This window comes from Pezoporus wallicus, unplaced genomic scaffold (assembly GCF_028554395.1).
Source record: "Pezoporus wallicus isolate ANWC-B61680 ecotype Strahan unplaced genomic scaffold, APGP_CSIRO_Pwel_v1 contig_10389, whole genome shotgun sequence".
NCBI lineage: Eukaryota > Metazoa > Chordata > Aves > Psittaciformes > Psittacidae > Pezoporus > Pezoporus wallicus.
Window position 1 is genome coordinate 838,180 of NW_026637666.1, and position 20,856 is coordinate 859,035.

Sequence of the window (20,856 nt, forward strand, 5' to 3'; positions counted from 1 at the left end):
ATTAACCAAGTTTTTGTTAGATGCTTATTTGGGGACAAAAAAAACCCTGCTTGTTCACCTACTGGTTAAGATCGAGTATGGGGAGCTGATCCTGAGGTCAGGCTGGAGTGTACGTGGTGTTACAGGGCTCTCACAAGAAGGACGTGATGCTCATGGATGCAGATGCAGCGGGGGCATGACAAGCTACTGGGCTTTATCCCTGTCCACAGCTGCGGTGCATTCTGGTGGTGAGATGCAGTTCTGAAGGGCAAACACGTCACGATGTGGGGGTGCAGCTCCTCTGAGCCTGGCCCCTGGACATCTGGGATCTGACCTGAAAAACAGACAGGCAGAAATTTCACATGATTTCAATGAATTCGTTTATAAATGAATCCATGCCAGCTCTGTGCACTGTAACAGCTGCATAGCATCAGGGACAAGCAGCCCGAGTTCATAAAGAGAAGTGTAGGTACATTTGAGGCTTAAATTAAGTAAATTAAGCATCTTAATTAGCATCCACGGAGCTGAAGCCCTTGCTGCAACCACAGAATTAGACTGAAGATTGTTTACTGTGCTGGCAGGAGGGGATGCTCTACAGGAGGCACTGGAAAGCCTCGCTTTCTGACACCCAGCCCATAAAACCCAGCCACCAATCATTCCCCTTCAGGCCCAAACCCTCACTCCTGCTCCTTCCAGTGGCCGGTTATCTATTGTGGTAAATTATTAGTTCCAGTCAGAGGCATGGGAGGCATTTTTCAATGCAGAGACATAAAGACATGCAGATTTTAAACAAGAACAAGTGAGGCGCAGAGCTCTGTAATCTGCCTGGAACCCCCCCGGTTGAAGCAGGTTTTGTGGCAGGTAAGCCAGTGCCCAGCTCACACACTACGGACTGAAAATGTGGGCTGTATATTTTCCTCTTGGGGGATTTTTTGACCATGAAAGGCTTCTTTCACACCAGGCTTAACAACTGAGAAATGCTCATGTTGACAATGGATTAAGAAATCAGCAGCCACTGTAACATTTAGCTGCGGCAAGGTCTATCTGATCCTAAAGAAAGCATTGTAAGCCACCTATGCTTAGAGTAAAATCTTAATTTATGTATTTTCAAATCTTTACATGCAGAGATAATCAGCCTGACAGAGCCTTTGATTTATGTGGGGCTGGTGAGTGACGGGTTAGTGATTCTGGCAGAGCCGATGCTTTGCGCTCCAATGCCATGTGAATAATAGGCAGTTGCACACAGCCTGTCTGTGGAGACTAAGATTCTCTCTTAAATGGCAGGAGCTGGGCAAAAGTGGCACATCCTGTACCCATTCCCAGTGTATTCTGCCTGGGAAGTACCTAGCTGTGTTTTCCAGGTGAAAAATGGGAATGACTCCTTCATCATGAATCAGGTTATGTCGTTTCAAGTGATAGCAGACGGGTTAGCTAATAGCAGCCGTAGACGATGTACAAAAATAACCTCTTCGTTGGAAAGGATAACGTAATACTTTTGTTCTCTTCAGAAGGTTAGTTCAGGGCACGTGGGGAAGTATTGAGTGAGTATCTCTGTAGTGATAGATGCTCATGAATGGAATTCCACCTTCTTCAGAGGTCTGAAGTATGTAAACAGCAGGGTGGAGGGTGCCCGTGAGACGGTCCTTATGGCCAGTGAGCTGCGGGGCAGCACAGGCAGCTCCAGCTCCCAGCCCCAGCAGGTGAAGGATGCTCAGGGCGAGTGTGAAGCTGTGGAAGGGGCACAGGGAGGTTTGCTGAGGGGCTTTGGCTCGGACCCATGGTGAGGTTGTTCACTTGGGCAAAGCATTTCAGTTAATCAGGCTCTTTTGTTGTTTTGCTCTTTGGGCTTTTCTTCATCTCTTGACTCCAGGTATTATTTAAGCAGCTGAGATTTGCAGCTCTGGCATCCTTTTCTTTCCTACTTGCAGTGTTGAGCAGTGCAGCATGAGTGCCTGGGGCACAGGTAGCTGTGATAACCCATGGAACAGCTCCTCAGCCCTGGCTCCCTGAGACCCTGCAGGTGCTGCCCTGGGCAGTGGGCAGAGCTGCTGAGGGTGCAGAAGGGACCCTGCTCCCATGGGACTGTGTGGGGCACAGGGGCCATCTGCCCCACAGTGCCCCCAGCACGGGGTGGTGTGCAGTGCCTGACAGTGAACAACCTCCCAGCCCAGCCAGCTTTCCTGCTCATGACACATAATAATGTATGACACATAATAATGTAATCAAAGGTACATCATAATGTGCATAAAGGTACTTAATACACTTTGAGGGATGGTGAGGATGACCAGCAAGGACTAGAAACCCCCCAGCACAGGTGAAGTAGTGTTCTTAAATATGAGGGCTGCTGAAAAGAAGCAGAGGATGTTGTTTAGGGCAGACTTTAATTTGGTTTTACACTCTGCCCATGATAGATGGACATGAGGATGCCCTTCAGTTATTGGCAAAAGGACAGGCTGTGAAGTTTTAGGTACAGTGCTGGGGAGAGCTGCAGGTTGGTGGCTCCTGAGCTGTCTGCAGAGATGCATTGGTAGTGCAGGAGCCCAGCTGTGCTCCTGAAGACTTTTTTGAGTGGGTTTTTCAGTATCCAGCAGAGCTAAAGGTGAGCTGGGCAGCAGCTCTAAGGAAGCCTGTCTCACCAGACACAGTGTATCTGGAAGAAAACCCTATCCTACTGTTATGCCCCCTCTCCTGCTGATTTTAGGCAGGCTGTGAGTGCACAGGGCCACGTAAGGCCAGTGCTTGCAGGCGTGGAGTAACATGGAAAACAGCAGAGGAGCAAGCACATCACGTCAAGGGTTTCTGCTTTTGTTGTTGCTGTCGTTAATGACTCCACTGAAATGAAACCTCTGCCAGAGGACTGAGACGTTCTCATGGGCCAGCTTGGAGAGGGTGATAGCATCACATTGGTAGTAACAAATTAAGATTAGAAGTGGCAGTTGTGACAAATAAAAGTAGGTTTTTCACTGAATTGCCCCCAGCACAGCATTGCAGAGCTTGGTTACGTTACATACCTTGTATCTGTCTTGCTTCTTGGTGGCTGATGGTGCCTTTTAGTTACCATAATGGGCTTTACCTGCTCTTGAAGTGTGGGGTTATTTTAGTTTCTGAGATATAACCTACTGAGGTTTAAAGCTACAGGATATCATACGTGGTGTGCCACTTGTGATAGCATTTTAAGTGATATTCCTGGGTCTCTTGACCCAAATCTGCTACTTACTGGCTTCACTCATTAATGCTGATGATTTTGTTATTTCTCCCCAGATTTATTATTTACACATTTGGTTTTATTTGATTATTACTGAAAGACTTAATTTTTCTCCTAGTCTTGGGGTTTTCTCTCATTTTTCTATAACCCGATTTCAGTATTTTCCTGTCTCTTCTCGTCAGGCACACTCAGGCACTTCAATGGGGTTAATGGCCCAGTAATCTCATAAAAAAACCCTAAATATTATTTAGATTTATTTTCTCTTTTTATTTGTTTGCTTTGTGACTTGTGGCCAAGCAGTTTCCTCACTGGGGGCTGCTAAGAGGTTTATGTGCTGCCTCGGCAGCAGCCTCCCCACAGCCCTGATGTGGGGCTGAGGATCGCCTGCGGCCGAAGGGATGGGGCTGTGTCAGCTCCAGGCAAGGTCCTGCCCGATGGGAAGAGACTTGCTGGCTGCACCCTGCTTGTTCTCAGTGAGAGCAACACCGCAGTATCTCTGTGGCAAGAGAGCAGTTTCACATCCTTATACTCAGCTACAGATTTCTTATATTAAATATATAAGATTTGTTATATATTTATATATATATGGTTTCTTTTACAGACATATGATTTCTTTTATATATATATGGAATATATAATACGTGCATATTTTCTTATATTTATATGAAAAAATAAGAAATATACCAGAATTTCATATGCATACATTTCTCCTTTTACTAAACTAGCTTTTTTCACAGTCCATCTAAAACTTGAAAAACCCTCTTTTGTCTAGCCCCAGACATGAAATCCATTTTTTTGGAGCATCACTAAGTCTTCTGCTGAAAGAATATCCATGAAAAGGTTATTTTCCTTCTTTTTAGCCATCCATTTTAGGAGATGTCTTTCAGCTGATCTGGGAAATAGTGGGACTCAGATAAATTATGAAGTCCAACATAAAGTTTTACATTGTCTGCTTTATTCCTGCAAAAATAAAGGAGCAGAGCTGTGTGCTGCTGGGAATGACATGTGTTCAGTTTAAATAGCTGGGTGACAAAGAATCAGTGGAGCTCTTGGCTGAAAAGAAGGTTTACATCTCTTGGGTTAAACCTTTTTGTTGTTACGTTACTGGTTTATATGAGTCAAATGCAGTGGGTTTTAGTAAAGTTTAAGTAGAATCAGGTCCTGAAATTGCCTTTCAGTCTTGGGTGGGGAACTGGTCTGGAGAGGGGCAAGCAAAGAGGTCACAGCTTGCCAAAGGCCTGTTGTGCCCATGGGTGCTGTGGGGCCATGCAGTGGCATGGGGTGTTGCAGGAGACACTTTGGCTCACATACCAGGGGATGTCCCAGGGTCACACACCTGGGCTCGGCATGTCTGGGCCATTCAGATGCTCTTGAGCTTGTGTGGAGATGGACTTCTCCTCCACACCAAAGCTGCATCACAAGTCAGGAAACACGATGAATTTCAGCTGACAGTAGATGAAAAAGGACCGAGGAAAAAAGGTAAAAAATCCCAGCTTTGGCAATCTCATAAGGAACAATTTGTCTGAGCTCATGCTGAATCTTTTCCCAGGATTTTCCAGCCTTTCTTTTTTTCCCCCATTGTGCCGACTGCCAGGACAAACGTGTGGGTTTGGGAGGCTCCTCCTCCGACAGCGCAGCAGGGAGCAGCCTGGCTGGCTTCAGGAATGGGGCTGGCTGGAAAGAGCCCCTTCCCACCACCACTGGGGTACTGCCACACAGCTGTGAGGCTGCCAGGCTTTGAGCAGAACAAGGTGATGTTTCCTGGATATGACCGAAACTAAATTGGATGAGGTTTACGTTGTTTTAGAGCTAGTGTTTTAGCTGCTGTAGAGGTTGTCTGGATGCAGTGTTTTATTTGGTTGAACTTAGTAATCTTAACAAGACAAGGGGGAATGGCTTTAACCTGAAATAAGGGAGGTTTAGATTAGATATTAGGAAAAAATTCTTCACTATATAGATGGTGAGGCCCTGTCACAGGCCTCCCAGGGATGCTGTGGTTGCCCCATCCTGGCAGTGTTCAAGGCCAGATTGGACACAGGGGCTTGGAGCAACCTGCTCTAGTGGAACGTGTCCCTGCCTGTGGCAAGGGTTGGAACCGAGTGAGCTTTAAGGTCCCTTCCAACCCAAAGCATTCTGTGATTCTTTCCAACCTAAATGATTCTATGAGTTTAACTGCTTATTTTAGGGTGGTGCATCTCTTTGAGCTCCTGAGGTGGATGCAGCGTTGCACTCCCACCATCTCTCCCCTGGAGACGTCACCTCCACCCTGGGCAGCATATGTGGGGCAATTCCTGTGCCATCTACTTTGTAAAGTAAAGTTAGGTTTGGGATGTCTGATGCTGTCAAATGTGTTAAATATTAAGAGATAAACTGCAGCAGTGGTTGTGATCCTGGAAGAGCCTTGTTGATTATCATAATCTTTTTTTTCCACATGGGCGACTGAACTGTTGGGTTTTTGTCTTGGTCCTTTGTGCCCCTGCTCATTTTCCCACTGTGGGACAAGGGCCAGCCTCAGCTCAAGGGCTTTTTCACTTTGAGAGAATAGAAGGAACGAAGAAAGAAGCAGAAAATATATTAAAATGAGAGATTTTATATTAGTTATGTGATCCCCTGGGAGCAACCATAAAATTATGTGGCTTTTTCGTAGCCATTTACTATTCAATATAAAAAGGGTTGTTGCCATAACAACCACTGCATCATATGACATTTGATACCTTGGTGAAACGGGGAGTGCTCTTAAATCAACTCCCCAAATTTCATATGAAAGTGAATACATTTTACTGGTGATTTCAAGGCAAGTTTGCATTGCGTAAAGTGATGTGGTACCATTACCCTGCTAAGCTTCTGGGCCTGATCCTGGAAAGTGGCAAACGTCTTCAAGCCCCGAAGCCGACATTGCTCAGCAGTGGGTGAGATTAGATGCTACAGGAGTATGTTTTCCTAAGTAAAATTAAATGGAAGGAGCAAATGACACCTTTTTTTTTGACATTTGTTGCTGATTGGGGAATGCCAAAAAAATAAAGAAGTGGGGCTCTATTGGAAGCCCCGGCTGCCAACTGTGTGATCAGCACAAAGGAGGGAGATGGGGAGGGGGGTGTTGTTAAAAAAAGATGTTTGTGTAAGCTCACATTTGCCTTTGGAGTTCGTCTCGCTGCAATCTGGTCCGCACGTGCGACACTGAGGGGGTAGAAGTGACATCACCCTCGAGATCCGCTTTGGCTCCTCTCTGGCCAGAGTAATGCAGCTCTGCTTCACTGCAGGGGGTGCATGGGCCGGGGGGGGGCATCCTTTCCCTCTTCGGGCTGATGACTGCTGTGACCACCGTGGAAGGCAAGAGATGTAAAATGTTTATCAAATGATAGAGGAGCTGTTTGGGTCTCACCTGGCACAGCTCAAGGAGGGTCCCTGTTGTTGCGGCCCTGATGCAGTGGAGTTGGTTAGTCACAGCCGTTTGATGCCATCCACACTGATGCACATAAAGATGAAGGTTGACATCATTAACCACATGGGTATTTTTTAACAGCAGTTTTGTTTCTTGAAAGTGGGTGTTTTCCAGGCACTGAGAGTGCTTGGGTGGCAGTGGTGGAAGAAATTTTCCCCACGGGGGCCTGGGTTGAGGTGTGCACTTCCTAAATTGGGGTTATCCATCTAATTTGAGGATTATGGTTGGGACATCTGGTTTTGGGGTTTTGTGTTTCAGGCTTTTTTTTTTTGTTGTTGTTTTAATACAGAAGAAAATGTATTTATTAGACATCTAAATATGCTGCCATTTCATGTAAGCTGAGCTGTTTCTTTCATAAAGCAGATGATAGACAAGTTCACCAAGCTGCAGAGAAAGGCTTCGCTACTAAGCCGGTGTGCCTCAGTGCCACCCAAGAAACACTGTTTTCCAATTTCCCTCACTAATTTTATATCCTTGCCTGCTATCACATTAAAATTCCCCTCTAACCAACACACCAGTAACTGTTTTCAGTGGCAAGACAAGGCAATCACCGTTTCTTTTTTAGTAGCTAGCCTATTTCAGACTATCAAATTGGTAGCAAATTTGTACGAAAGCCAATTTAAGAACGAGTGTGGAAGCGTTTGAGAGTGGCTTAATCTCCCCATGCCCTCACAATGAAAAAGGTAAGAGCGGGAGAAGATGAAGTTGCTGTTTTAGCACTATCTTCAAGGCTGGGAGCTCCTCCACCAACTTGTGTCCTGGTGCTGAGGCCCTGCCTGCCCAGCACTGCCCAGCAGCTCTGTCCTGTCAATTAAAATGCTCCTCATTTTTGACACAATTCTTTAAGTCAATCTTTCCCCTGGTGTTTGTCATCGGAGTGGAATTTACATTTGTTTTGTGTATTTTTAGCCAGCGACCAGTTTTCCACAGCAGCCTTGAAAACTATTTAGCCTGAATTACTGGCATTTCATTTTGCACAGGCAGTGCTTTGCAGCTGAGGACTGAGAGGCTTTTCTGAATGACTTGTGGGGGGTTTGAACGCACAAGGAGGATGCAGCTCCAGGCACAGCCTCTGTGAAATGTTGGAAATGCAGAGAGTGGTTGCTCCCCGCTGAAAAAGATGTGAGAAATCACCTGTGCAGCTGGCAGGGATCACAGGGAGGTGTCTGAAACAGCACCACGACTTCCCATTTTCATCCCCAATCTGACATGCTGGCTGCTCTGCCAAATAGCTGACAGGTTTATTTCTTCCACTGTATAAGAATGGTGTATTTTTATGGGGCTTTGCTTTACTGGAAGCTATTCCCCATCTGTGTCTGCGGACACTGACTTGGTTAACCTCAGAGCTCTGCGGTTCTCATGTCTATCAATCATGTTTTGTGCTCAGTGGTGGCCGTTAGGCTTTGATCTGGCACATCTCAAGGAGGCGTCCTTTCATGGCTGCGCACTTAAAGAGGTCCGGCACTTCCCAGTGAGTACTCACACTGAGACACATGAGCAAATACTCACTTTGGTGCAAGGGGCAGAAATGCCCAACCTGGTAAATGCAGTAGCTAAATTAAGCCATTTAGGTTTTTTCTCTCCCCCCCCCGCCCCAGCATCCTGCAAGTACCAAGCAGTTCACGATGAACCTGTAGGCAGGTTTGCAGCCATAACTGTAACCTTGAGCAGCTGTCAAAAATTCCCTCCTGAATGATCCTGTCAGGTTCTCAAAAGCTGTATCCTGTTAATTCTGGAAATTGTTTGGACTCCTTGAGTTTGAAGATGTTATTTAAAAAGAAACCCAAATTTTTACAGGGTTCATTATAGCCCAGTGGACCCCACTTTGGAGGGGGAATACAGGCTGTTCATCCAGAGTGCACTTAAACTTGAGCTCCTAATTTTCCCTTTGGAAATCTCAGTTTAGAACTGCTTTCTTCATCCTGCCGTTGACTTGCTCTGACTCTGAGAACAAGTCACCCACCCTGGCCAGACCTGGGCAGTTTGGGATGGGGGCACCCCAGCTTCTGCTCCAGATGACCATTATTTATCAGCTTGGCTCAACTCTTAATTGTCAAAAACGAAAATGCCCCTTATGTAAGTCGCAGCTCTCTGGCTTTATTCATCTTGGCTTTGTTTTACAAGTGGCTGATCCGTGAAAGCAGAGAAAAGGCTCCAGCTGAAAACCTGAGCCGACCCTCTCAGCTCTACGCCCTGCACATCAACAGCCGCAAAGTGGTTAAGAGACTTGATGCAAAGCTGATAAAATGCCAAAAATTCCTCATTCTCTCTCTTGGGGAGCAGGGAGGGTTGTCTGGAAAATGTCAACAATAAAAATTGCATTTAAGTGGTATATAATGCAGCCAGCTACTGTGGGCAGAGTTATGTGCAGCCAGACGAAGGGACTTAAAGAGCACAAGCTCCGTACGTTACCTCCCATCCCAGTCGGAGCACAGAGAGCAGTGCTGCTGCTGCGAGCTCTCCTCGACATGGGCAGGGACCAAATAGAAAGGGTTCCTGAACACAAAAGCCAGCCACAGAGCAAATGTCTTCTGTTTCTTGGTAATTCTCATTCAAAATTGTCTAAATCCACAGCTAGTGTAAAGTGATGCATTGTGTACATCCGTCTGTCCATCCATCTATCCCTCCATTCATCTACCCATTTATTTACCACAAGTTGAAGACACCACCCACTGCAGCCTTCTCTACTTGGCCCTTTGCCAGTGTCTTCATCAGAAATAGACACGACCTTGCCAGATGCTTTGGGCACCCCAGGAGTGTTAGCCTGGCTGGAGATAACACCAGGACCAGCTGGGCTTGGGGAGTACACACTCTCAGTTTAAGAGTGGGAAGAAGAGATTGAAAGGGGTTATGCCAAGAAAACAAGCAAGCAGTATTCCTTCTTTGCCTGGCAAAAGGAACAAAGGCTTTTCTTAAAACCATCCCAGCTCTTAAAAGAAACTCCATTTCTTAAAGCCATTTTCTTCTGTGACATCTGGGCACGTCCTTCTTTGTGGAAGATTAATGCTGGGATGGGCAGCCCTCCCTGGCCTCTAATGCTCTGTTGAGAAGCCCTGCAGTGGTCTGAGAGCTGCCTGGACCCAGCCACCTCCAACACGGAGCCATCCACAAACGGGGGGGGGGGGGGGGGGAAATCTGCTTTTTTGTAGTTTTAGCAGCAGATAAACCAAAAATAACTGCCCTTTCCCCCCCTCCCCGTGGTTTCTGTGATTTCTTTTTTGCCCCTGCTAAACTGTGTATTTTTCAGCCCAGTAAAGTATTTATTAGGATTCTTTACGGACCAGTCTGCTCGTGACTTATATTGCGCAGCTTCAGCATGAGCTTGGGAAAAAACTGCATGAGCTTTTTCCACCCAGACTGACTCTATCCAATAGCAATAAGAAAATGAGGGTTTACCAGGAAAGCTTTAGTTTCAGTTCTGCTTGCCAGAGCAGCAGATACCTTTTCTGTCTTGGTTCCTGGGTATAACGTAATTTTCCCGTCTAGTTTGAAAGCAAAGCTCAAGCTGAGCACTAGTGAGCTTTGGTGTCCTGCGAGTAAAAATATTGTGTCCAATAGCAATGGCTTGTCTTTTTTTGTTCTTTTTCTTTGAATTGGATTTTTCACTTCAGCATCAATTGTTTTTCAGATAATTCTTAATTCAATGCATAAATACCAACCACGACTGCATATTGTGAAGGCGGATGAGAACAACGCTTTTGGGTCGAAGAACACAGCCTTCTGCACCCACGTTTTTCCAGAGACATCCTTTATATCAGTGACCTCCTACCAGAATCACAAGGTATGCTGCTTTTTGAGCTAAAATGGCTTAATTTCTTTTCATGGGCTTTTGCTGCCAACAGCTGCAAAATGATCTTCCAAATTGCTGTGGCACAGCAATGTGAGTGCTGTGCTTTGATGAGCGGGATCTGTTTGCTTGTAGGGAGGGGGGGAGCCTTTTATGCTGCTATTGTGCGGCTGAAATGCCTGCTTTAGAAGAAAAGTTTCCATCCCAGCATTAAGGAAGAGCAATGAGCCAGAGGATGCAGTTAAGGAGCAGCACGGACATCACTGGCTAACTATACCTTGGCAAACCCTGCGAGTCCAAACACTAATGAATTGGCGTGCTCATAAGCACTAAAATGTCATTCAAAACAGCGAGCAAATCTAATAATGACTAGTAAAGCTTGCTCATAAATCTACAGTGAAAAGTAATTATAGTATGTGTATTTAGTGAGACATACGAGGAATGTAACCATAAAAATGCAGCTAAGAGCCTGCTCTGTGGTTAGCACGTGAAGGCAGGAGGGGTTTTAGGTTTGTTTTGAGGGGATGTAGAGTACAACGGCTCGGTTCTGTGCTTTGGGTGTGTGTCCTAGGCACCTATGTGTTGTAGGGTTTGGCTTCTCTTTGAGCATGTCTGTAGCCACAGCAGTAGGTAGTGTTCTGTCTGATGATTTTACTAACCCAGGCTACCAACAGGATGACCAGCAACGTGACAACTAGTTGTCACCTCCCTGTGACAACGGGTGATCTGTCACCAAGGCTGGGAGAGGAAAGGATGACAGGCAGGGATGGCACGGCTTCCTTTTCAATCCTGCTACTGATTTGCTTGCCTTTGCACAAGCTCCTGCTTCCCCTGCAGTTTTCCTTATGGTGAAGTCCAGCTTCAGGGTTGTATGAGGATTAATTGGAGTTTTCAAAGTACATCCGGGTTCATAAAGCAGTGCCGGAGCCCTCCGAATGTGAAATCTGCCTTGTGTTACTGTGCCAGCTCCGTCTGTACACGTTCATAGGAAAACACTACAGGAACAGGAACACATGTGAAATTCTGCCTCCCCAGTAATCTGACCAGACCTTTTCCTCCCAAGCAGGATGCCTGTCTGCCCTTTGATGCTTGAAGAATAGAGTCCTTGCAAGAGTTTGCAATTAGTAAGCCAGTTAAAAGACTCAGAGCAGAAACATGGATGTGTGTGTCATGTGGGGAAAAAAAGCCCAGGAGTACCTGTTTGGACACTGGAGTGAATCCTGCTAGAAGAGTTGTAGCTGTTGGTGTAAAATGACCAGTTGCTCAAACACGGTTAACCAAAAAGACTCGAAAGAGCTTATTTAATACCTATTTAAAGTGCCAATAGTGCCTTTCATCCCTAAGGTTCCCAAAGGGCTTCATAAACTTAATACTTCCATCGCCATTGCCATTCAAAAACTCCTGGGGGGAGGCTGGTAGCTGGGTGGCAGCACAGAGTGGACCTGGCCCATTTAGGGAAAAAGCCCAGAATAAGCCCTAATCCTTTTCTGAAGACCCCAAGAGGAGCTGCCTGGTACTGCCCAGCTCTTGCTCTGGGACCTGCACACGGGAGGGTTGGATGCTGCCCCAGCGCAGAGGAGCAGGAGGCAGAAGCTCTCACTACAACCTCACTGCAGTCTCAAGAAAATCACAGCTTCAGAGCAATATCTGAATGGTTTTAATTATTCCCTTAGGCATTCACAATTTAAAACTTGGTCTGGGTATCTTTCAGAAGAACAAACCACTGAAATACTTTGAGCTCAGAAGTATCCAGCTTGCAAGAAGTGTCCTTGTGAATAACTGTCTTTCTAAACAAAAAGTGAGTCTTGGTTACAGAGCTGACTGTGGGCTCCAAGAGCTGGAAAGCTGATGATAGAAGCTACCCCTGAGTACAGACCAGTGAGGATAGCTAACCCAAAACTCCTTCCTCAGTTGGATGAAGCCAGGGGAAGGTGACAAGCAGGTATCGAAGCCCTGATTCTTCTCATGTCAGAGGAAAACCTCAGTCACTAAATAACAAAACTAAACTATAACGTATAAACCTGATGTGGGTTAGGAAGGGCTCTACGCTTCTTGTGGTTTATCAGCTGATTGGGAGCTACCCTGGAGCCACTGCAGGCTGCGGGAAAGAGAGGAAAACCTTGAGCCCTTGAGGCTGGTTAAATTCATGTCACCACCTTCCTTCCCTATCGCAGACACTGGCCAGCTCTTTTCTCAGGAGTCTTTTGGTAAGGGATATTTTTTGTAGCAACCCTCTTGCAGATTCATCTGAATACAGAACTTGTTGGTTATCCTCACCGCTGAAAGCAGATGCAGGCTGGAGCAAGCCTGCGGCTGGCTAGCAAGGGGAGCAGGGCTGTGCTGCCTCAGACAGAGAGGGGACCCAAGGGCAGTGGGTCTGCAGAGGCACACGTGTCCTCACCTCCCCATCAGTGCCCTGCCACGCTGCCACCTCCCCTCCTCCTGGAAAAGGTCTTTTCAGTGACAGCTGGATGACCAAGGAGATGATTCTGCTCACTGGTGTCCCTTAGTAGGGAAAGACATTACTGAGACCTGGTTCTGTCAGTGACATGTGTTAGATCTGTCTGTACCCTCACAGTCAAAGGCATAGACACATGTACAGGAGGTGGACAAGGGGTATTTTTAGGAGATCCTGTGTCCCTACAAATGTTCTGGTGCTGTTCTGGCATTTCCAAGCTCCTGAAACTCTCTTGGGGATCTTGGTCACTACCCGCTTGTCTTTACAAAATCCTTGTTAAAGAGGTGGTTTATTTTAAGTTTTCACTGGACAACTACCTCTTTCCAGCATTGCTGACCATTGCATGGCTTTGGTATGTACCTGCCGTGTAACAGTCATACCCAGAGTTAAAGGGAAGGGATCAGGCAGCAGGGTTGGCAAAGGAAAGCTGTGTTTACTGGGGCTGTAAGATAGAGGAACTAGTGAATACGTTACAGGAAATTTCACACATCATTTTTTTAACAGAATTTTCATGAAATGGCAGAACCTTCATAGCTTCCTTACAAAAGCTGAGCTCCATCAAAATTAAGTCTACACCAAGGCAATTTTAAGGCATTTTGACCCTTTTAATACGCTGTAGCTCTTGCGGGGAAAGACCCTTGCAAAAACACAGCAGCTTTCTCTTGCCTGAAGATAAAGCACAATTTGAGTTATGATCATTTTCACAGAGGAAAAATGACTGAATGATGGACATAAAGATAAATAGAATTGTTGTGGAAATGAGGGCAAGCCATGCCATAAGCAATAGGGCTCTCTAACATGGAAACATAGGAGATTTTCTTTTAAATCACACATATATATTCTCTAACAAGAGCCCAGAATAAGAACACAGCACCCAGAATAAGGCCGAGACTCAAGGAAATTCACTTTCCTGCCCTCATTTATAATTGACAATTCTGTCAGCTTTAAAAGCTGCTTCTGCAAGATCTAGCACTGAACCTCACAGCTCAGTTTCACTCTCAGCGCTGGAAACAGAGACACTGCCTCTGCCACTACAGCTTTAAATGGCTGAAACTCTCGTGGACTCTGCATTTCACGGGGTGTCACACAGGACAGGACATCTGGAGACCTCCAGCCTGATACGTGCTGCTGCACCTCTGCATGTGACCTGTTTTCAAATGCTTTGTGCTTGGTTTCATTCTTTTAAAGATAACCCAGCTGAAGATTGAAAACAACCCCTTTGCCAAGGGATTCAGGGGGAGCGACGACAGCGACCTGCGCGTGGCACGGCTGCAGAGGTACGGCTAAGGGGTGCCAGGAGGGGTGGTGGACGGGAGGGGTGATGGCAAGGAGGTGCTTAGCGGGGTGGCCTCCTGCTCATCAGGATCAGGGAGCTGCTGCAGTGTGCAGGCTTGTGCTCATGTGTATGCATGGGTGCCCTGAAACCAAGCAGCATGGGTAGACAGGCAGTGACCGACACGCGCCCTTCAGACCCGTGCCCTGTGCAGAAATACAGTCTTACAGTGGAGCTTTCATCCTTATTCTGCTACTAATGTGCTGAACCTCTCTGGAGAAGTTCAAAGTGTCTATGCCATGGGGCATCACATTTGTATGTGTTTGAGGGCATTATGGTTTTCAATGCCATTTATACCCCTGAAAAGCTCTTCCTGTCATTCAGTGACACACTCTGTGTGTTGTCGGAATACTTGCCCCACCCAGCAGAATGCAATATGAGTTCATCACTTTTGGCAGAGGGTGTTGAAGATATTAGATGGAGATGCTCTAGAGAAGCCAAACTATTATTTCATCTTTCTGTTAATGCTGATTGCTATCTATCTGGTAATTTTTTTTCTCACCTCTTTCAGCAAAGAATATCCAGTAATTTCCAAAAGCATCATGAGGCAGAGGTTGGTGTCCAGTCATGGCCAGCTTTCGACAAAGCCAGATGTTAACCCACTTCATGGGAATCACCAGGCCCTTCAACATTATCAGTACGAGAATGGTGCTCACATGCAGTTTGCAGCTTCAGATACTCAAGATCTGCCACTCAACACCTTCACAGCACAGAGAGATTCAGGGCTCTTCTATCATTGCCTAAAGAGAAGAGGTAACTTGAGTTTACAGATGAAAAAATATTACAGCAAATAAACCTAAGAGCATGAGCACTGAAAGCTTACTGCTAATTCTAGTTTGTTTTGGATTGGTCTCTCAGGCCTTGATCTTCAAAGATACTGATGTGATCAAAGTGGTTTGGAGGGTCAGGGTCCAAGGGCTGGGTTTTGGGGCAGTTCTTAGTGGTTTGGTCCCGTAGAAGGCAAATTGAGACTCTTAAGTTGAGAGACCCACCCCAAAAAAATGAGAATGCATAATTCAGATGGCACAAGGCTACACTGGAAAATTATCCATTGTTAGACTCAGATGAATTAATAATTGTTTGGAGGAGCTTTACCTATCCTGAGATGTTCTGACACTGCTCATTAGCATTAATGGAGCTATAGACATTCAGCACTTTTTCAGGACAAAGCCATTAGCAATTCTCTTGATGTCTGCACATTACTGGGACCATGGTAGCTGTGTGTAAGCTTCCCTTTCTTCTTACCCACTAGTTCACTAGTTCTCAAGTCTAAGTGAGCTGTAACTACATTCTCTTTCTGCTAGCCCAGTATCAGATGAGACCATGGAATGGTTTAAGTTAAACGGAAAAATTCTGCACAGAAAAAAATTCCTTCTATTTGCATGTCTCATTGGCCACTAATTTACTTAAGCTGTGAGAATCCTCTGATCATGGGCAAATGAAGAATCTAACAGCACCAGTAATGAGGACTGCAAGGCAAATGTGTAGTTTTAGCAGATGTTTAATGTGCAGATGAATTCACTAATTCATCCAGAGAATACTCCTAACAACTAACAGAAAGCTGCTGGTAAACACAGCCACAGTCATCGCAATCTGCAGGAGAGGGGCTACAGCTTCTCAGTGTAAAGCTGAGGACTGATGACTGGGAAAGGGCCCCTTTATCTGGAAATATTTCTGCAGCTTTTGACATGAATATCTGGGAAATGTATGGTCATTTTTGTAATGACAGGAAGGCAGGCTGCGATAAGACCCTCTAAGAGACTTCTTGAATTTGTCAGGAGTACCACTGCGAGAGTGTCAGGGACCTCTGTTATCTGGATGAACGTGAAGTAATCTCTGATGTGAGAATAGTAGCCCAAGTCTCTCACTTAACCTGACAAATGTCACCAGAAGGCTTTGAGGCCAAGGGGATTAGCCTGACATTTGCAACACAATGTCCTTTTGATGTTGTACACTGTCTTTCCAAACTAAAACGGTTTAACTGGATTAATCTGAAAAAAGAGCACCAGTTGTTTAGTGAAATGGTCACAGACTGAATGCTCAGCTTCTAAGGGGACTCCATAAAACCACCCCAGGCTCTTGGCAGATTGCTGTTAAACACCATTGCTCTGGGAGCTGCTCCCGAACGTGCATTTCTTTTTGCTTGCAGAAAGCGCTCGGCACCTGGACCTGCCCTGCAAACGCTCCTACCTGGAAGCCTCCTCTTCTGTAGGAGATGATCACTATTTCCGTTCCCCACCTCCGTACGATCAGCAGATGTTAAGCCCTTCCTATTGCAGCGAGGTGACTCCGAGGGAAGCATGCATGTACTCTGGTTCTGGGCCTGAAATTGCTGGTGTCTCAACGGTTGATGACTTGCCACCTCCACCTCCCCCCTTGAGCTGCAATATGTGGACTTCTGTTGCACCTTACACCAGCTACAGTGTTCAGACAATGGAAACTGTCCCTTACCAGCCTTTCCCTGCTCATTTCACTGCCACCACCATGATGCCACGGCTCCCGTCCATCACGGGTCAAGGCTCTCAGCCACCAGGTAACAGCCACTTCAGTGTCTACAACCAGCTGTCCCAGTCTCAGGTTCGGGAGCGCGTTCCTTCTTCATCTTTCCCAAGGGAAAGGGTGCACCCGTCTGTGTGCGAGAGAAAACCCCCCTCTCCGCACCTAAACGCGGCGAACGAATTCCTGTACTCACAAAGCTTTTCCTTGTCGAGGGAATCATCGCTGCAGTATCATTCAGGGATGGGGACTGTGGAGAACTGGACTGATGGATGACTCTGACGGCCAAGCGATGCCACAGACAACGTTACTGCTCCAGGACAGTGTTCAATCAGTGTTGATACCTGTGGGTAACTTGCACTTCGGTGAGACAAATGTGCATTTCCAGAGGGATTTGTGTGGGTGAAGAGCTTGTATCTTCAGACACACAGAGAATTACATCTCCTGTCTCAGTGGGCTGGATTCATCAGTCTCTTACTGACTCCCGAATAAATTAATCCTCACATCTTCATTACTGATCCAGTAGAAACCATCTTCATGACTAACAAGTGAAGTAGCTAGTCATTTTCTTTTATTTGTAATATTAAACATCCATAAGCAGATTTTGGCTATTTGGGAAAAACACGAGCTTCACTTTCATGGTACTTGGTTCATGAAGTCACAGCATCCCAAAACTGAAAGGAAAACGTGACCTGTTCAGTTGCATAGTTCAAAGACTGCCGTAGCAGCACTTCTTTAGCTCTTTTTATCGGTAGAAATTACTTCTTCCTCTGGAAGTGATGGAGTCATAGGAGCACAGGGGCCAGCGGGGAGGCTCGGCGGTGGGGTGAGGGAGCTGCAGTGTCGCTCCAGTACCTCCCCGGCACAGCGCAGGGTTCTTGCCATGGTGCGGAGAGAAGGAGGCACTGGTGTACAAATGTCTCTTCTTCCCCCCACACCACCATCATTCGTGGCTGTGGGAAACTAAGGAAGTGAAGCGTTATGCCCGAGGCCAAACAGCAAATTAATTGCAGTATTAGGAACAGACTCAGTGTCTGCAGACTCCCATCTGTTGATTGAATCACACTTGCTTATTGCAATATATTTATGAAGTTTAAGCTTAAAGTCGCTAATACTTTCCAGAAACGATTTCTGTATTTGCTGGTCCTTGATTTCTTTCATATTCAGCTGAAACGTGCCTTTTTGTGCTATGTTTTTTCCTTTTGCAGCTAATTTGGAAAGAATTGTTTTCAGCATAAAGGAGGCATAGAGGAATATTTTCTTACTTGTGGGGTGGGAAGAGTTCCCATTACCTGTCAGGCTTTACAGTGTACAAATATTTGTAGAACAGGTAAAAATCTGTAACCAGTGTATACATTGCTACTATTGCTTACTGTGGAAGTATCTTGACCTGACTCCTTCAGTCCTGGCTTTGCCTAATCGAGTGTCCCTGTGAGATAAGGAGGGATCCCTCACTCAACAGCCATGGCGAGAAACGGCCTCTTGTGGGAAAGCAAGCTGCACTCTTTATGGAACAAAACTACCATTACCAAGCTAGGTTGTGTCCTACTCTGGTCTGTGGTGTGTCCATCCTGCTGGCTCCCAGGTGATGCTGTCCCAGGGGATTGGAGCACAGAGGTGATGCTGTCCCAAGGGATTGCAGCACAGAAGTGATGCTGTCCCAAGGGATTGCAGCACAGAGGTGATGCTGGAAGTTTGATTCCACTAAAGAGTGTAATACTGAAGCTTCAGTCATACACAGGGGGCTTTTCCCCCCTCTCTTCTTCCTGAATGGGCAAAGGCAAAAAGCTGAAATACAGATTTGGAAGTTGGGAGGTACTTCTGCATTTTGATGAATCCATTCCAATGAAGAGAGGCTGATGGACGAGGGTGGCTGCTTGCAGTGAGATAGCCCTGAGGCCACTGAAGTGGAGGTCACGTTTCAACCAGGACAATCTCATACAGCCACTCAGCAGACCATGAGTGTGACTGGTGTGGATTTCGTAATCAGATTTTGGAAGTCACTACAACTTTTGCATGCTGAATAGCTATTTATATACATATATATTATATATATATATAAAATATATATATATCACAAATGCAGGCCACATGTCCAATCCAGCTTTGCTTTTTACAATTGAAATACTTAATAAAAATGAATGTTGCAAGGTTGTTTTTTTTTTTTTGAAAGACATCTATTTAAGATTTTTTTATTACACACCTTTGATGTAAAAACTAAGAATTGGTTAGATAAAAAAACGTATATGCTACAGATAAATCTTTATTAGAAACCACATTAGATACAGGTGGTGTGGAACGTTTAACTGTTTGTTACATAGCATGGACATTTTATTTTACATATCAGAACATAAAGTCATTTTACTGCTATAAGCTGTCTCTGGGTGCATTTCAATAATTAGTATAAAAATGTACTGTGGTGAATTACTGATGCCTCATCTCTCTTCTGTCTCCTACTGTCCGATTTACCAATCTCACACTTCCCCAAAGGGCACACTTGACCCTTTTTTTTATCATTTCAGGGCTACACTGTCAAACTGTAACTGCCCCTAGCAAGAGTAAGGGGGTTTGGTTCCTTCATGATCTCTCATGTTTCTTTGTTTTAATGGACACATGAATTGATCTGAATCCATTGAGCACTACTAGGCTAAGCTAAAAGCAGCCCCTAGCCTGATAACAAGAGCGCCAGAATCATATTCCTGCACTTATGTGCAGATCACTTACAATGACAATAGTGAAGAATTAAAGGTTGGAGGTGGGGGGAGAGGTCTGAGGGTGTCACTACCCACAGTTTGAAATGCTCAGTTAATTTCTCATAGTGACACTGAATCAACACTAAGCGAGACGAATGTTGCCACTATAACCTAAAAATTAATGGGGTCAGCAGCCCAGAGCCCAAATGACAAGCTAGACTAGATCTTTTGCCTGTTTTACAAAAAAGATTAACAGAATAACAATGTCACTTTAAATGAATAATAATTGCCTTTATTTTTAACCACTTTTCATACATCTTCTGCTCATCAATGCAGTATTTATTGATTTAAGGCAGTTTAAAAAGTGACTCCTATAAAAATTGTTTCAGCAGCTTTCAGCTAATGCAGGGGATGTAGAGGAGACTTGAATATGTAGTTGATCCAAGTTCTAACTTATGAGCACACAGCAACACTGCTATCAGCCTTGGTAAAGGGCACAGCCAAGGCTCAATTTCAAACTGACCAACAGAGCTAAGCAAGTGCCCTGTGAAACCTGTGGCACGTAACAAGCTGTAAGTTATAAAAATAGTGTGTGATATTTGTGAGTACAGGACCTGATTGTAAAAGGCTGAACTAATGCACAAATGTGCAAAATATGGATATAGGCTAATCTGGTCATCTGGGCTCCTTTTATAGTCAATGGAGAGAGATCAGACCTTTAGATTAAAATGGGATGAATCATTCTCTAATGATGATCTTTTTCCACTCAGAGAGGAATCTAGCCCAGCCACTTAGCCTACATTTCCCATTTTTAAATGGCTAAAGTTAAGTTAGCGTGGTGTCCCTTTCTATGTGACACTGATAAAGGCATTTACATAGTATTGAACAACAGTCAGCTTAGAAATCACATTCTGTCCGAGCACAAATCCTTAGCTAGCACATCCCCAAACAGTGTGCTGGTTGTATTAATTTATGGAACGCAAACGTGTTGTTCTTTTCTGGCTTATGTTTTTTGCTTTTTTCAGTACAAAATGTCTAGCCTGTTAATGCATCCAATCCCAAGAGCAAGCTCATGGGCAAGGTGAGAAGCACTGGTCTGGCTGAATGAGGGATGCCACTTCATTTCTTCTGCATTTCACATCTGGGCAGGTTTGGCAGCTGCTGAGTGTGCGACTCCCTGACAAGCACCCGGCTGTGCAGCATCATTCCGGTGACGCTGGCCTGGCAGCGTGCTGCCCAGCTGTGGGTGTTCAGAAACAGAGCGTGCAGCAATACTGAGGTACCCTTGAGGATATGGTCTATTTGTTTTTCAAATCAGAAACACTAAACTGTGGCCATCATTAAAAAAAAAACACCCAACAACCTGCACAGCATTAAAATAGATCAAGCCTGCTTACTCTGCCCGGGTTTGATTTACTACAGTTTAAACAGCTTTTACTTCTCAAGAATGTGGAGAACTTCAC

At 45.3% G+C, this 20,856-nt stretch overlaps 1 protein-coding gene across 1 annotated transcript in view; it reads left to right on the forward strand.

Moving 5' to 3' along the window:
• The window catches only part of TBX4 (T-box transcription factor 4), a 38,289-nt gene extending 19,165 nt beyond the window's left edge, over window positions 1-19,124 (forward strand). The window contains exons 6-11 of the mRNA XM_057407138.1: window positions 10,255-10,407; window positions 14,060-14,148; window positions 14,716-14,957; window positions 16,354-18,285; window positions 18,318-18,349; window positions 18,382-19,124. Of these exons, the coding sequence (XP_057263121.1) occupies window positions 10,255-10,407; window positions 14,060-14,148; window positions 14,716-14,957; window positions 16,354-16,976 (1,107 nt within the window). The 3' untranslated portion in view covers window positions 16,977-18,285; window positions 18,318-18,349; window positions 18,382-19,124. The remainder of the gene's footprint in view (window positions 1-10,254; window positions 10,408-14,059; window positions 14,149-14,715; window positions 14,958-16,353; window positions 18,286-18,317; window positions 18,350-18,381) is intronic.
• The last annotated feature ends 1,732 nt before the right edge of the window (window positions 19,125-20,856 follow it).